Source organism: Camelus bactrianus, chromosome 11, assembly GCF_048773025.1.
Source record: "Camelus bactrianus isolate YW-2024 breed Bactrian camel chromosome 11, ASM4877302v1, whole genome shotgun sequence".
In the NCBI taxonomy this organism is placed as follows: Eukaryota; Metazoa; Chordata; class Mammalia; order Artiodactyla; family Camelidae; genus Camelus; species Camelus bactrianus.
In genome coordinates this window covers 22,795,738-22,812,995 of record NC_133549.1, presented here as the reverse complement: position 1 = coordinate 22,812,995, position 17,258 = coordinate 22,795,738, and the positions used below count along the sequence as shown (strand labels likewise).

Here is a 17,258-nt window from a genome sequence, read left to right as displayed (position 1 = left end):
AACTTAACAGAGTGCCAGCTTTTAACAGTAACTCTTAGCTGCTTTACATTCTACTACCTATTTATCCCTCACAGTTTGCAGAAGACCTTCAGCCACAAAATACAAGCTCAATAAATATTTCTTAATCAACTGATACATTTATCTGACTTTGTTTAATTATATACATAAAGGCTAGGGGATTTCCTCAGGTATTAAACAACTTTTTTAAAAACTCACCATTCAACCCAAAATTTTATACTTATTATGTTTTCTAATAGTCTAATAAAACCTTAAGAATGTTGTTTGGCTTATTATTTCTGGCCCTGGAATAGCTTGGTCAAATCGTCACGAATAGCTATATTCAATTCAACTTTACCAAGGCACAAAAATCAAGAATACATGCTTTCTGTAAATTCATTTACTGCTTTAAAGTTTTTAACTGTTCAGAAGTTACAGAAATTTTTTTTAAATCAGAAAAAAAAAATTTACATCTCAAATACAAAAGAAAATTTTAAAGTATTCTTTGTTGATCTCAAAAACCCAACCACTTACACTCATGATTTTTTTTCACCAACCCACTGTATCTATTCAACACGTGCATCCTGGGTACTTACTAAACATTTGTTTGCACTTGCATTTTCTGTGTCAGGTTTACTTTGATGTGGAGCTTCTTTAAAAAGCTAACTGAATTTGTCCAATAGAAAGTCTCATGTTTTTTGGAAAACCAGTGCTGCCACACTGTTTCCAGATCTGCCCCCAAAGCTGAACCTGGGTGTTGGCAGCTCTTCGAAGAGTTCAAATCCTGTCAGACAAAATTAAAATACTTTTATTAGGGTCAGAATCCCACAGTTATGGGATATTTGTATTAACAACGTACAACGTACTTTTGGGGCAGGGGGAATAACAATGTACTTTCGAACCTTGTATAAAACAATGTAATTCCAAACTCTAAATTGTGACTAAATCTCACTTTACAATTTTTCAATTCTACTATATGTGTACACAGTATGTGTATACACCCAAAAACACTATAAAATGAACAAGGAACACACAAAATCAAATTGAAGAAAAGAGGTTTTCCATCTACCCCCCATTTCCTCCACTTCCTGCTTATCATCCCTTCAACTCTGTGTCTTCTCCACTGGCCTCCTTTACCTCTAGTTGTAGGAAGCAGCTATCATGTGTTAAGGTCTTACCATGGATCAGGCACTGTTTTGAGTGCTTTATATGCAGTAACTCAATTAATCCATATCACACACATAAAAGCGCTTAATACAGAAAGGTCAAATAACATGGAAATAAAAATGAAAAAGTCCTGGAGACGGTTGGAGATGATGGTTGCACAAGGAAGATGTATTCAATGCCACATATCTATACACTTAAAAATGGCTAAGTGGTAAATTTTATGTTATGTATATTTTACCACAATAAAAAAGAATTTGTAACCAAAGATCAAGACCCAAACTAAACCGAACTTGGGGACAAGGAAGTAGTAACTTTGAAAGCAGCATAGGGTGACTTTTTTTTTTTTTTAACTAAAATGGATTCAGAAATGCTGGGTTCAAGCCCCAGTTCTACCACTTACTAGGTGAAAGATATGCTGGTCAATTTACCTTAACCAGGATCCTCAGTGTCTGTGCAAGGAGGTTACAGGCATCAATGCCCCTATCTAACTCAGAGATTCTGTGAAGATCAAAATGCAGAAACGTGATGTTCTCTTAAACTATAAAACAGAATGGAAATTTAATATTTTATAATTTTGTTTTTAAAAAAATAAGACAAATGAGGGTAGAAGGTCACTCTTAGTTAACCATGGTTTTCCCTCAGTAATGGAACTATTTATTAGTTTGGGAGAATTATTTTTCTTTTGGGGGAAAAGGTGTCTCCATTTTCTAAGTTTCCATGCCTTGAGCTTGAGCTCAAATAACTCTTGTAAACAAAAATGCTTAAAAGAACAGACATTACTGTATCAATTGGTCTTTTATATTTTGTCTTTTTTATATTTATATTTCATAATTCATATTCTTAAATTTCACCAAATCTTTATAACTAAATATTATAATGCTCATTAAAAACTGATCATAACTTTCCCAAAGAAGGCCAAGCCTTTTAAATAACATGATATATGTTGGTGCTAAAAAATGGAGCCACTAATCTTAAAAAAAAAAAAAAGGACACAAATGAACATATCTACAAAAATGGAACAGACTCACAGACATACAGAACAAACTTATGGTTACCCAGGGCTGAAGTGGGTGGGAAGGGATAAATTGATAATTCGAAAGTTGCACCTCTTGGGGAACGATGGAAATGTTAGCTATCTTGATTGTGGTAGTGGTTTCATTGGTGTATACATCTATCAAAATTCATCAAATTGTACATTTGAAATATGTGTAGTTTACTGTACAGGAACCATACCACAATAAAGCTGTTAAAAAAAAATGGAGCCACTGTGGCGGGTACATGGGTATACACCTATATTTTTTTATGAAATTTTACATATGCTTAAAATATTTTATAATAAAAATTTTCAAGAGAAAATAGAGCTGTCTGAATTTTCTAGGACTAATCTTTTAAATCCCTGGACTAATCCTCAAGAATTTAAATTATTATATTTCAGTATATATACATCAAAATGTTAAAAGTGATTATTAAATTTTAATTATTTTAATCTATATGCTTATGTGTTGGGGTAACTGATACTTAAAATTTTTTTTCATAATGAATCTGGATTACTTTTGTAGTAAGATAGGTTTGGGGTTTTTGGTTTTTTTTAATTCACTGGTTATAAGAAAGTCAAGTTCCTTGGACATCAAATTAGAATATCCTAGTATGTGGCAAATGATTCAAGTAATCCTCACCAAAACAAATGATGACACAAAATATTTATATAAATAGGGCTACAAAGGAAAAATGAAAGATTCATTTCAACAGATTTATGAACATTTACATTTCAAATAAGGAAAGAAGCAAAGAATCTTAAAAGATTAGTGAAGCAAGCTTTATTCTCTGCAAAAAGGACCAGAGAAGCCAATCTAAAAAGCTAATGACAAGCCCTCAGCAGTGGTGTGTGGCAGTGTATTCTCTTACTGTCCTGTATCTAACTCCAAAAACCAGTTTCTAAGAGAAACATGCCTATAAATGTCTTCAATTTTATATAATTATTTCTTTAATAATTCCTCTTGTAACATTTCACTTACCTAAATTCTACATTAAGCTCTAAAACTGAATATAAGTTAAGTAGTTCTCAGACACAGACACATTTTTAAGCACTTTTTACCAGGCTGAAGTCTGTTCCTCATTATCAAAGACAGACAAATATGTTTTTGTCTGGTGGTTCCAGGGGTAAAAGAGAACACCTGTATTTTAAAACCAGGAAAGGAACTTGCCCTACACAGTGGAACTCTGAGCATTTATTAAAACTGTCAAGCTGCAAGAAGAAAGACTATTGATATGGAGCCTCAATAGTTCTAAAGGAAGCAAATTTAACATAAAAGATAATAAAACTAATGGCATGAAATAAAAGACAATAAATCACACATAATTCTTGTTTTCCAGAGGCAACAGTAATGAAGCCACAAGCTCACGTTTCAGGTCTCAAACACTTTAGGTTTTACATTATATCAGCTGCCAAAGCTATTGAATGCACACAAAAGGACATGTGTTAAGTGTTCTCCCTCCTATTGCCTATTCCCTTACTACCAAAAAGAAAACAAACTCTAAGATAAAGTGCGTGCAATATAGTTATAAATTCATTTCACATTAGCTTGTGACAACTGAGGTTCAAAATTTAACCACAAATTTAGTACCATATCATTTGTTAACATACCACTCTGAAAATTCCTCCCATTCCTTTAACAAACTTAATACTAATCGGAAAAGGAGTCTCAGGAAGAATAAGCAAATATCTAGTTATAGATTCTCATGGTACTTTCTCAGAAATGCCTGTGTACTGCATGAGCATGAATAAAGTGATAGGTAAAAATGATCCTTAAAACATACAAGGAACAGTCTGCCAAAGAACTCAAAATATTTGTGTTTAGGTTAGATTCTCAATTCTCACAAGACCCCCGCTTAGGAGACACAGCACTAATTATACTTTGCTAATGGGGCAAAAAAGGATCCTGTCTTGGCACCAAAATCTTGCAAAAAGCAGAGACTTCCTCAAAAATTAGTAGGCAGTACTTCTTCTATCAAGTTCCTACGTTTTATTTCTGTGCAATGTTAAAAAAGAATTGTTCTATATTCACTGAAAATAAGAAGACAAATCCTAAAATAAATCACCACTAGGCAAGACAAAGTAGCTATAAAATTAAAACTCTCATCCTACAAGACTTTAAAAAACATTACTACCATCTGCATTATTATGATTACTATTATTACTAATCACCAGTATAACAGTATATTGAAGTCAGAAGCACAATATGTGCTTTTCTTTGCTTGATTCTCTAAATAATAGATTAAACATCTTAAATAAAGAACTTGATTTTTACAGGATCATAAATTTTAGTACTTAACTGCCAGGATTTCTTGGAAAATTTTAAAAAGGACTCTGGATCTCAACCAATATTATTTCTTTGTTCTTTGCATATACAGTTAAAAGTATTACCATGGTTATTAACAAAGAAGAAAAGCTGACAAATCCCACAAATAGAAAAGTAAAACTCCATAACACCAATAAAAAAAAACTATTTAAGTGCATTAAATCTGAGGTAAACACACATTTAAACAACATACAGCCATTTACCTTCACTGAATTCATTTAGCAACTCTTCCTTGGTCCAATTACATGAGGTTATTAGAAAAAAGCCTTTTACTTTCAACACCCTGGAGAGAGATTTCACATACTGCTTCCTCTTCTCAACTGCATTGTCAGGATTAAGGCTTATGGCATCAAAAGTCCCTTTGTCAATACAAATATGAAATCCAGACAGCTCTGTGGAAGGATTCAAAAAGTCTTCTACCTATATAAAAAATCAATGTCTCTGTGAGAACAATTCACACACAATCTGTACTGAATTTAAGTGACAATCTGTAAAAAGTTATAGATAAAAGGACCAACTAACTATGATGGCATTTTATATAGAATAAACATAGTTTCAATTTTATAGCCAACTTTTATGTGCTTCATTCCAAGATCATTAAAGCTAAGATTAGTGAGACTGACAGTGTTTCCTGGACATTCTAAATCTCTACAAATTTGGAAACAAATCAAAGCCAGGTGTATTGCCTAATAATACCAGCACGTAATGGAGCACACAAGTCGGGTTTATGAAAAAGTTATTTCTGTTGAACAATAGAATATTTGACGTATTTTTTAAAATGAAAAAAAAAAAAACTGGAACTCAAACAGGTCACTGGACATAAGATGATTTTTAGCTGATATTACTAGTTGTGTGACCTAAAATAAACACGGTAAATCAAAAGTTCTTCTGCCTTGACTCAGTAGCTTAGGAAGCAACTAATGGATACATGGCACAAAGCTTAAGAAATTAAAGGATTATTTACACTGCAATTACTTAACTTTATAATTATCATGCACTTCAGATTTTGAAAGTCATATGTCAGCATCTCATCCATTTTCAGTAACTTCAGTAACTAAGCATTTGAAATAGTGATCTGCCTCAATTCCACAAAATATTCAAAATAATTTGCCAATGAACTTAATTCTGAAAGCTACTTTAAAAAAGTAATTAAGCAGTTAGCTCGTGATTATTCATATAAACTTAAAAAAATCATAAAAATCTCTATCTAAAAATCTCTTATTGTCTGACTTAAAAGTGTGGATTGTATGTTTACATACATTTGAACATAGGTTTCCTACCCCTGCCTCACATCCAAATATTCATTATACCTGAAGCAAAATAATGACTACCACTCTTAAGAGTCGAGTTTGGAGAAGTTCTTATCCTAAATGCCTTTATACAAGTATTCATGTATTCAACAAATATTTCATAGACTCCTATTACATGCAGGAACTTTTCAGGCCCTAATATAACTGCAAACAAAACAGAAAAGGTCCCTGTATGAGAATATATGTTATATTCTCTAAAAGGAGAGGCAAACAATAAATAAACTAATCAAATTATTTCAGACAAAGTGCTATGAAGAAAATAAAACCAGAGTAATGAAGACAGTGAGTGATTAGGCAGAGGAATGTTTCTGGAAAAGTTTGTCAGGAAAGACCTCTTCAAGAAGGTGATATTTGAGCAGAGATCTGAATGACGAGCCAAACAAGCTAAGATCTGGGGCAAGAACATTCTAGGCAGAGAGCAGCAGGTATAAAGACTGGAAAAAAATAGGGTGACATGTATCAGGAGCAGAAAGCAAGCCAGTGTGACTGGAGCATTGGTGACACAGAAGGAAAGAGGTAAGAAATGAGGGGTTTTGTAAGACTGGGTGGGGGTTCAGATTCATTCTGAATGCAAGGGAAGCCCTTGGAGGCTGGTTAGCGAGGAAGTGACACAAGCTGATTTATATTTTAAAAAATCACTCTGGCTGCCCTGTGGTAATGGACAGCAGGGTGGCAAGAGTGGAAACGGGAAGGCCAAGTAAGTGGCTACTATAGTCATCTAGGCAGGAAATGATGGTGGCTTGGATCTGGGAGGTAGTAGTGGAAATATCAGTGAATGATCACATTCCTGATATATTCTGAAGATAAAACCAATAAAACTGGATACAGGATTTAAGGAAAGAAAAGAATCAAGGATGACTCCTTGTATTTGGGATAGTTCAACACATGAATCAACAGTGGTGTCACTAACCGAGATGGGAAAGAAGCGTGACAGAAGCGTCACAGATCAAGGGCACAAAAGTACACTAAGTGCTTTGGTGGCATTATACCGGTTTACACATTTATAACTTTTTGATCTAGTTAATCTAAAGTTGGCTATTATTTGTGTGTTTGCAAATGAGAGAGAGCCAGAGAGAGACAGAATGAACACACTTGCACACAAGAAAGAAAAGAAAACTTCCCCAAACTGACTAAACTGAAAATTTTAATACAGTTATTTAAAAAATGTATCATTTTGGTTTATTTATGATTGATCCTTAATTTATATGAGCTCAAAGATGTCAGCAAATTATATATTTCAGAAACATTTAAACTTTGTAACTTTTATTATAAATAAAAGTAACAGTTACTATAGTTACCTTCAACTTAATGTTACATAAACCTTCTTTCTCTATTATACTCCCAGAGAGCTGTATTGCAGAAGGAGAGTAATCAATTCCAGCAATATTAGAGAAACCAAATTTTGCCTAGAGACAGAGAAATAATTTTATACTTTAGTTTTTAGAAGTTTTAATTACCGTTTTAACTGTGAATTGTAATACTCCTTTGGAACTGCAGCTGCTTTATTTTTTAATATATCAAATGACATATACCATCCAATAATCTACAATGTTTAAGTTTTACTGTAGAATCTAAATAGAAACTGAAAGTTTAAATTGTATAGTGTGACAATTCATTTGCTTTTATAACATTTGATTTCTTTTTCAAAAGAAAATTCATTTTCTCAAAGACAGTGAGAACATATGTATATTTCTGCCCTAAAGCAAAAAATGTAGTATTAAAATCTGCTGATGTCGATACGCTCTAATTCATATATAATCTGTCATACATTTTACTTAAAACAATTAAGTTAAATGAATAAGTTAAATAAATGCACATGTAATAAGTTCTTGATTTTAAAATTTTTCCTTCAGTGTAATTTAAATCTTGCAATTCTCCACTAGCCATGTGATTACTAACCACTACACATTTTTTGCTTTTGAAATATTTCATACATTCCAACAGATCTCTAAAAAATCTGCCGAGGCAGAATGGGAGAAAATATTTGCAATTGATTCGACCAACAAGGGAACTAATTTCCAAAATATACAAACAGCTCATACACCTTAATGTCAAAAAAAGAAGCAACCCAATCAAAAAATGGGCAGAAGACCTAAACAGACATCTCTCCAAAGAAGACAGACAGATGGCCAACAAGCACATGAAAAGATGCTCAACATCACTAACTGTTAGAGAAATGCAAATCAAAAACTACAGTGAGGTATCACCTCACACCAACCAGAATGGCCATCACTAAAAAGTCTACAAATGATAAATGCTGGAGAGGATGTGGAGAAAAAGGAACCCTCCTACACTAATGGTGGGAGTGTAGATTGGTGCAGCCACTATGGAGGACAGTATAGTTTCTGTAAAAAACTAAAAATAGTCTTACCATATGATCCAGCACTCCCACTCCATTCCTGGGCATATACCCAGAGAAACATATAATTCAAAAAGATACATGCACCCCAATGTTCATAGCAGCACTATTTATGCTAGCCAAGACAGAGAAACAACCCAAATGTCCATCAACAGATGACTGGATAAAGAAGATGTGGTACATATATACAATGGAACACTACTCAGCCATAAAAAAAAAGAATAAATAATGCCATTTGCCTCAATTGGATGGACCTGAAAATTGTCATTCTAAGCAAAGTGGGCCAGAAAGAGAAAGAAAAATGCCATAAGGCATCATTTATATGAAGAATCTAAATAACAGTAACAACATTAATGACACAAATGAACTATCTATTACTTTGATTTCTTGAATGTGTAAGCACATTTGACTGTCCTTTATGACTGGATTACTGCATTCTGTTGATCCTTATTTTGAAGTTGGCTTTATTCCTTTGATAACTATGTAAGTTTAAAAAGTCAAAGATCTACTCTATTCTTAGAAACAATAATTAGTACATATATGTAAACTAAAAAAAGTGCAGTATACTGTATATACGTATATACATGCAATATAATGTGTATGTGCAGTCGAACTGTAATAATTCTACATAATGAAAGATAACTAAAAGTAAAAAAGAAGTCATTTAAAAAACTGAGCCCCCCTCCCCCCAAAATGAATCAACTCTAAAAGAATCAAGAAGAAAAATCATCTGATCATCTCAGTGGATATCCAAGAAAGCAAATGATTAAATTCAACACCCATTATGATTAAAAACTTTTTAACAAACTAGAAAGGAACATCCTCAATCTGATAAAGATTATCTATAAAAACCTAGGGTTAACATCACATTTAACTGTGAAATATCAGAAGGTTTCCTCTTATAACAGGCAGTGTTACAAGGCTACCTGCCTTCACGATTTCTATTCAACACTGACCTTGAGAGTACAAAGCATTTTAATAAACAGAGTATTAAGAATGGAATAGAAGAAATACAACTACTATTTACATATGTATGATACTACAGTCTATATAGAAAACACAAAAGAATAGAAATAAACTATTAGAATTAATATGTGAATTACTGGAAACAAGATCAATATAAAAATCTGTTAAAAAATATATATATAAAAATCTGTTGTACTTCTATATACCAGCAATAAACTATTAGAAAATGAAATTTTAAAAGCATAAAAATAAGAACTACAACAATAAAAAATCTAGGAATCAATCAAGAAAAGATATATAAGATCTCTACAGAGAAAACTATAAAATACTACTGAGAGAAAATTAAGAACTAAATAAATGGAAGAATACATTATGTTCATGGATTCAGAGACTCAATGTTGTAAGATGTAAATACTCCTTGAATTGATCTATAAATTCAATGCAATCTTAATCAAAATCAGAGGGTTTTTTTTCCTGAAAAGTGATAGGATGATTCTAAAATTTAAATAAATATACAGAGAGCTAACTAACAACATCCAAGACAGCAGTGGAAAAGAGAGCAAAGTTGGAGAAAGTACATTAACCAAACATGAAGATTTATAAAACTGCACTAATTGAGACAACATGTCATTGGCATAACGATAAACAGACCCAAAGGAATAAAATAGAGGATCCAGAAAGAGACCCAAACATACACCATTACTTGACTTATGACAGAGGTACCACTACAGTGCAGTGGGGAAAAGGATGGATATTTCAATAAATGGTGCTGGGTTATCTGGATATTCATAGGGAAAAAAAAGAAACCTCGACTTCTACCTCACAACATACACAGTAACTGAGACCTAAATGTGAAAAGGAAAACAATAAAGCTTCTAAAAGAACACATAAGAAAATATCTCCATGACTCTGGATAGGCAGATTTACTTTACAATATTCAAAAGCACTAATCATTTTTAAATGATATATTAAACTTTAGTAAAATTAAAGAACTTCTGTTCATCAAAAGATACTATTATGAAAGTGAAAAGACAAGCCACACACTAGATGAAGGTATTTGTGATACAAAGGTTATATAAACAGAATATACAAAGAACTCCTACAAATCAGTAAGAAAAAGAAAGGCAACCCAATTTATAAACAAGCAAAAACTTGAACAGCATATCACAAAAAAGAATAGCCAAAAAAGCATATGGAAACATGCTCAACATCCTTAGTCAGCAGGGAAATGAGAATAAAGTCTTAAGATACCACTACACATCTACCAGAATCACTGAAATTGGATCAGCTGAAAAGAGCAGGGGTTGGCCAGGACATGGAGAAACCAGAATTCTCACACACTGCCAGTAGGAGTGCAAACCAGTACAACCAATTTGGAAAATTCTTTGGCAGTATTCATAATAACCCAATACTGGAAATGAGCTAATGTCCATCAACAGGAGAATGAATGAATAAATGAATGAATGACTAAATCAATAAATAAAACTGTGGTATTTTCATATAGTATGGTACTAACCACAATGAAATGAAGCAATCTAGTGCTACACACAACGTGAAAGAATGTGGATAAGCCTCACAAATCCATGTTCAGTAAAAGAAGCCATATTAAAAAAATTAAGTGCATACCCAGTGATACATACCATTTACACCAAGTCAAAAAGAGGCAAAGCTCAACGAAATGGAGAAAGGATAATCTTTTTAACAAATGACAGATGGAACAATTCAACATTCAAGTGCCAAAAAAAAAAAAAAAAAATTAACCCCAACCAGTATCTCAAACCTTCTACAAAACCTAATTCAAAACAAATAATAACTCTAAATCTAAAATGCAAAACTTTACCATTTTCAGAGGAAAATATAGAGTATAGACCTATGTGATCTTGGGTTAAGCAATGAGTTCTTTAATGTGACAACAAAAGCACAATCCATATAAGAAAAAAGTAATACTTCTGCTCTTCAAAAGATACTGTTAAAGAGAATGAAAAAAACAAGCCAAAGAATGAGAGAAAACTTTTGCAAATCACATAACAAGGAATTCATATCCACAATACATAAAGAATCCTCAAATCTTAATACATAAACATGCAACCCAATTTAAAAATAGGCCAAAGATTTGAACACACATTTCACCAAAGATATTCAGATGGCTAATAAGTACATGAAAAGGTTCTCAGCATCATTAGTCATTAGGGAAATGCTAATTAAAACCACAATTAGAAACCAGTACAGCTAATACCAAAAACAGCCTAACTTATGATGATAGAAGTCAATATAGTAGTTACCTTCAGAAGGCAATGAGTGGGAGAGGGCACAAGGGGGCTTCCTCTATGGTGTTAATCACATTTTACTTCTTGATCAGGTCAGTGAGTTACACAAAGCTTGTAAAAACTGTACACTTAGGACTAGTTCACTTTTCTATATACATATTATACTTTATTTAATAAGTTCACATCACAAAAGAAAAAAGTTCCCAAAGTGATTTCACCAGGGAATTCTACCAAACATTTGAGGAAGGAAAAACAACAACTGTTAACAAACTCTTTCAAAATCTTTCTCATTTAATGATGCCAGCATAACCTGATATCAAAACCCGACAAGAAAGCAAAATTACAGGACAATCTTCCTCATGGACAAAGCTGCAAAAATCCTAAACAAAATATTAACAAACTGAACCCAATAAACATATATAAGTTGGGTTTATTCCAGAAATGCACTTAATATTTGAAAATGATCACTGTAATTCACCTACACAAATAGACTAAAGGACAAAATTCTTATGATTATCTTAATAGACACAGGAGAAACATTTGATAAGCAACAATAACAACACACACACACACATACCCTTAGCAAAGGAGGAACAGGAGGAAACTTCCTTAGTCTGGTAACAGAGTTATCTACCAAAAAACTAATTTACAAGGTAACATCAAACCTAAGAGTGTAACACTGAATGCATTCTCTGAAAAGGAGAAAAGAAAGAATGCCTTCTGTCATCACTTCTTTTAAACCTTCTCCCAAAAGTCCCAAACACTGCAATAAGGGGAGAAACGTTACAAAGGATTAGAAAGTGAGAAATAAAACTACCATTATTCAGTTTGCATAATTACATATGCAGAAAATGTAAAACAATCTATAGTTAAATTATTAGTCTCAAAAGATACATCATTAGCCTCTACAAGTAAGCTATTAAAATCCAAAAAAATCTACAGGTAAACAGAAGACTGAATAAATAAAACTGGTGTAATCATATAAAAGAATCACATACTGCAACAAAAATGCACTGCTATGTGCAACAAGATGAGTGACTATCACAGAATGTTGTGTGAAAGAACCAGAAAGAACAAGTACTGAAGACTTTGATTTATTATTACTGAGTTATTGATTTGCTTTATTATTACTGAAGACTTCAAACAGGCAGATTAATCTACAATGCTAAAGCTTCTCCAGGCTGGTGGACACCAGTCACCTTGAAAGGAAGGAGGCGGGGATTCTGGGAGGATCAGCAAGGAGTTCAGGGGGGTTTCTAGGCTCTGTAATATTCTACTTCATGATTAGGGTGACATAGGTGTGTTCACTTCGTGGTAACTCAGCGAACCATACTCTTGATTTGCACAATTTAATGTACATATGCTACACCTCAATGTTTCAAAAAAGTTTGTTGGAATTTTTTCTAACCATATTCCACTGCTTCACACTACTCAGTGGCTCCCCAGAGCCTAAAAGTAAAATCTAAGCTCTTAGGCATGGCCTGTGTATACAGCTCCTATCTTTAACTTAATCCTCATTTTATCCCCTGCACACACTTTATACTCTAATTTACCAAATTATAGGGCCAGTACATGTTATGCTGTTTCATGCCTTTAGATATTTGATTCCATTTCTTGAAATTCTCTCTTTTTATACTCTACCCACACTCAACACAATTTCCACCCAGCTTGGATATTAGCTTCTCCAAAACCCTTCCTATTCCTCTCTCCCAAAGTTAATCACTCCCCTTCCAACACTCAGTATATCTATTATCGCACGCACCAAAATATGCATTAGCTATTAATGTCTATATCAGTCTATTCTCTACTGTACTGTCAACAAATCAAGCACAAGATCTGAATTTTCTTATTGCCAATGCCTAGCACAAGGCTTGGCACGTGACAGTCACTTAATATATTTCACCGTTATGTATATATCCTTACAAATTAAAACAGTAAAACCATCTAGGATGAAGCCTAAGGCTTACATTTCCTCCACAGCACTTGGCACAGCAGTGAATAGACTACAGGCAAAATGCTCTTCCCGAACCATATGCAAAACACTCTCCAAACCATATGCTCACCTAAGGAAAGGGATATATGTCCTAGTGGAAGTGCAAAAACCATCTTCCTTTTATACATACAGATTTCCGGAGTTTTGAGCTAGAAGAAACCAATAGAGATCACCTAGTCAAAATCTTTAGGAAAGAACTGAAGCCCAGGAAACAAAGAGAGGCTTGCTCAAGGTCGAGGATATAGCAAGAAGGTCCAAGACTAGGACTCAGAGCCCCTGGCTTCTCACTTAGTGCTTTCCCACAATCCATGCAGCCTCCCCTTTGTACCATGTGACTTCTCAACGTACGTGATATGACTGCTTTACTACTTTAGATTTAATGCCTAGTAGCCTCAATTGCAAGATTTTTCTTAACTTCATTTTTAAATTTGGCTGTAACACATGAATACTAAAAGTACCAACAAGTTCAACCAGGAAAACACCATTTCCAGTTCCAATATCAAGCACTGAAGCATCCAATGGAATCTTGTGATTTTGCATCCACCTTATCAGTCGAGCCATACTCTCTTCTCCAAACCTATTAGAAACAGAGAATCAGTTAATCAAACAAGAGAGAGATATAGAACAAAGGTTACAACTATATTCCACTTAAGGAGCTTATTCAGTATGCTCGATTAAGTCTTTTTTGACAGTAAGAAGTAATATATGTAACCGGTTAATCTGCATCGCCACTATTATTTAAGAGAAAACACCCCCAAGAATAAAACAGATAAGGCTGGTATGTTACTTATCAATGTTTATCTACAACAGCATTGACACTTGTACATGCTGGTGGCTCAAAACTGCACTGCTTATTAAAAAAGGACAATTATAGGGTAAGGGTAATTTCCTAATACTGTCAACAAATTTAAATCTGGGCCATTAAAAGAGAGAGATTCTTTAAATCTACCACTAAAGCCAGAATCAGCCCAAGGTTCCCAAGATTGTCAGGCTTTCTCTAGGGTAAGCACTTAAAAGACACACACACTTAACACAATCTTCTGGATCATAATCTTACTACTTTTTCTAACTCACCAGATTTCTCCTGTATCCCCATATTCTTGGAAGGTTTGCAGTTCTCTCTCATAGACAGCATCCCAACTATATAAATAATCAAATGCAAAGCAAATTAGTGAATTAAACCATACTATGAATTAAGTGTATATTTCTAATACATTATTGGGACAGTTACCACAGAAATTTAAAACATTAGTGTTGATAAGTTGAGCACATAGCTCAATCTCTTTAACATCCCTGTGTTAAAAGAATGAAAGACAGTAAATTTATACATGTAAAGCACTTATAACAATGCCTGACATTTAAAATGTTATATGTTTTAGCTTAAAAAATACAAAGAAGTATCTGTCCAAGGATGCCTAAGTCCCAAACACAAGTCCAAAACTTGACTATACAGTCGTAGTATCATTACAGCGCATTTCAGTCTAAAATATGCAAACACAAGGATTTTCTACCAATTAGGTGGTTACTCACGGAATTCACCAAAGATAAGCTCTCGTTAAAGGGTTAAGTTTTACGTTTAAGACTTACTCCTTTTAGGGACAGTTCTACCTCCCCCATCAATTGCCTTCTCTTCCTATTTCAGCTCTCTAGAATCTCTGCTCCCCCTCACCCCTCCAAGTTATCTCTCATCCTTACCTTTCCCCAGTCATTCATTCACCCATCTTTTAATCCATTAAATAATTACTGAGCGTCTGCCTTAGGTCAAATCACTTTCTCCTACCCCAAGATGCCCACTATCTCCTTGCTTCCTCCTGAGGCCATCTTCCCACTCCCCCCCTTCCAGCTTCCACGTCTCGGTCCTCATCCCCTTAACCTTTTTTAGATCCCTGCCGGACAGGTCTCCTCCGGCCTCCTACTCTTGCCCACCAGCCCTATTGGTCAGCCCTTCCTCTCCCTTTCCCCAAAGGTTCAAGCCCCCTAAAAAGCGTCCCCAAGAGCTTTAGAGCCCGTCCCGCAACCGACGAGCCCCTTAGACGCCAACCCCTTGAAATACCTCTTTACCGCCCCCAGCGTGGTCCCTCGGGATTCCATCCCTACGCTCGCCCGGACCCTTTCCCAAGGCGTCCCTTTAGGCTTCCTCTCGTCACGCCCCCTGGGCTTCCTCCATCTTTCGCGACCCCCAGGGCCCCATCCCACCGTCCCCTCCCGGGGCCCAGTCCGGGCAGCGCCGCTCACCCTTCCCTGCCCTACACTCACTGCTCGCGGGTCCCCAGCGCCGACGGGGCGAAACCATCCCCTCCGGGACTGCCCCCTCGGGACCACGCCGCGGCCCCAGCTCCGCCGCCGTGGTCCGCGCCTTCGCTCATCGCGCTCAGCGCCCCGGACGGCCGTTGGGACCGTCATAGAGATGAAGCGCGGGCAGAGCGGACGGACGGGCTGGCGCCTCTAGGAGGCGGGAGGCCGCCCTCTCTACTGCTCCCGGCCCCTGCTGGGGTCCACAGTCTTTCTGCGCTTCTCCCGGCGCCGCTTTGGTCCCGGGTCGCGAGTCCCAGGTCCTAAGCCCAGGCGTGGGCGGGGCCGGGCCTCGCCTTGGTCCCCAGTCTCCCTCCAGCCAGCGTCAGATGCACTCCCTTCCTCGAACTGCCACTGTATTTGGGAACTACCGTTTTTAAGTGACTCTTCAAGGTATTGTATTTTGGAAAAAGGCTAGCGGTGGGGGAGCCACACTAAGTACCTAAGCCTATACTGCTGAACCCAAGTGTACAGATCACCTCATCTCGCCACGTTGCGAGCAGATCTGAGAAATGGGTGGGACAGTTCATCGCATTACTTGGCTTCCCTGCCGAAGGGTAATTCCATTTGTGGCTGGCATTCTGCCTTGAAAATAGCACTCTAGCCTCTTCTGATTTGATGTCACAAGTGGACAAGAAAATTTATGCCCGGTGAAATGAATGCCCTACACACCCTGCGCCCTCCCCAGTAGGCCAATCACGGGTATCTGAGTGCTAAGTGGGAAGAAAGAGCCGGTCTCAGCTCTGCCCCTAACCAGACACCTGGCCCTGTCCGAGACTCCTAAGCTCTGTGTGCTTCAATTTCCTCACCTGTACCTCACAGGAAATAGATTGCTTCCAACCAGTGAGCCTGAAATGCATACGCTGCCTGGTGGGACTGATATTGGATGTTCTGCGGCATAATGCCAGAGATCTTATCCATCAAAGGTCTAGGGGGACTTCTGTAGTGGCAATGAAATACTTGTAGTCCAATGCCCTAGGCAAGCATCTCAAAGGCCCCTAGCAAGGCTGCCTTCCAACGAAAACGTCTGTTTCCTAGGCCACGTTTCCGTTGACATGGCAGACAAGCCCAGTAACAAGTCCCTGGAGGTAACCAGCATCAACCGTTGCCTTTCCAGAGCACAGAAACCCCGATTAGGACCGCATGTGCATCTCCTCTGATGCAAGATGTTCCAAGATCTTCAGGCAACTGCTGGTGATAGAATACGGTAAAAGACAGATGGGAATCTATGTGTATGGTGATTAAAGAACTCAAGAAAGTGCGTAAGTAACCTTATTACAGAGTAATAAAACCAGCGGATGCCACAGCCAATTAGTGCTGCCCTGAGCAAATGGTTGTTTTGATCTTTTCTAGACTCGATGCTTGAGAGAGTAGCTTGAATGTGACTGAATAGGTCTTAAAAAGTTTTAGCTTCTCATTAAGAAGCACCCATGAAAGATAAAGCCGTCTTCAATCTGATGTCTTGCCAACACTTAAGCTGATTTTGCTGTGTGTGATGAATGCTATAAACAGTTGTTGGTATGGAGCCCTGGAAAAAAACCACGGTTT

The 17,258-nt window shown here is 36.2% G+C and overlaps 1 protein-coding gene across 4 annotated transcripts; it reads right to left on the bottom strand.

Moving 5' to 3' along the window:
• Positions 1–381: 381 nt before the first annotated feature.
• EEF1AKMT2 (EEF1A lysine methyltransferase 2) lies at positions 382–15,928 on the bottom strand. Of its 4 annotated transcripts, none has more exons than XM_010952799.3 (6): positions 15,675–15,884; positions 14,493–14,558; positions 13,881–13,995; positions 7,132–7,239; positions 4,727–4,943; positions 382–781 (listed from the first exon to the last, which is right to left on the bottom strand). In XM_010952799.3, the coding sequence occupies exons 1-6, from the start codon at positions 15,782–15,784 to the stop codon at positions 687–689; spliced, it is 711 nt and encodes a 236-aa protein (XP_010951101.1). In that variant the 5' UTR covers positions 15,785–15,884; the 3' UTR covers positions 382–686. The 4 variants fall into 4 exon arrangements, with proteins under 4 accessions (XP_010951101.1, XP_045371065.1, XP_074229536.1 ...); XM_045515109.2 differs by having other exon boundaries at positions 13,877–13,995; positions 15,675–15,745; XM_074373434.1 differs by lacking the exon at positions 382–781 and adding an exon at positions 788–1,702 and having other exon boundaries at positions 15,675–15,928.
• Between the last annotated feature and the right edge of the window lie 1,330 nt (positions 15,929–17,258).

Coding starts and splice junctions, on each gene's coding strand:
- EEF1AKMT2 (XM_010952799.3), bottom strand. CDS start 15,784: ATGAGCGAAGGCGCGGACCACGGCGGCGGAGCTGGGGCCGCGGCGTGG. Junction 4,944..7,131: donor TATGTAACATTAAGTTGAAG/GTAACTATAGTA, acceptor TTTTTTATATAG/GTAGAAGACTTTTTGAATCC. Junction 782..4,726: donor GCTAAATGAATTCAGTGAAG/GTAAATGGCTGT, acceptor TTTGTCTGACAG/GATTTGAACTCTTCGAAGAG.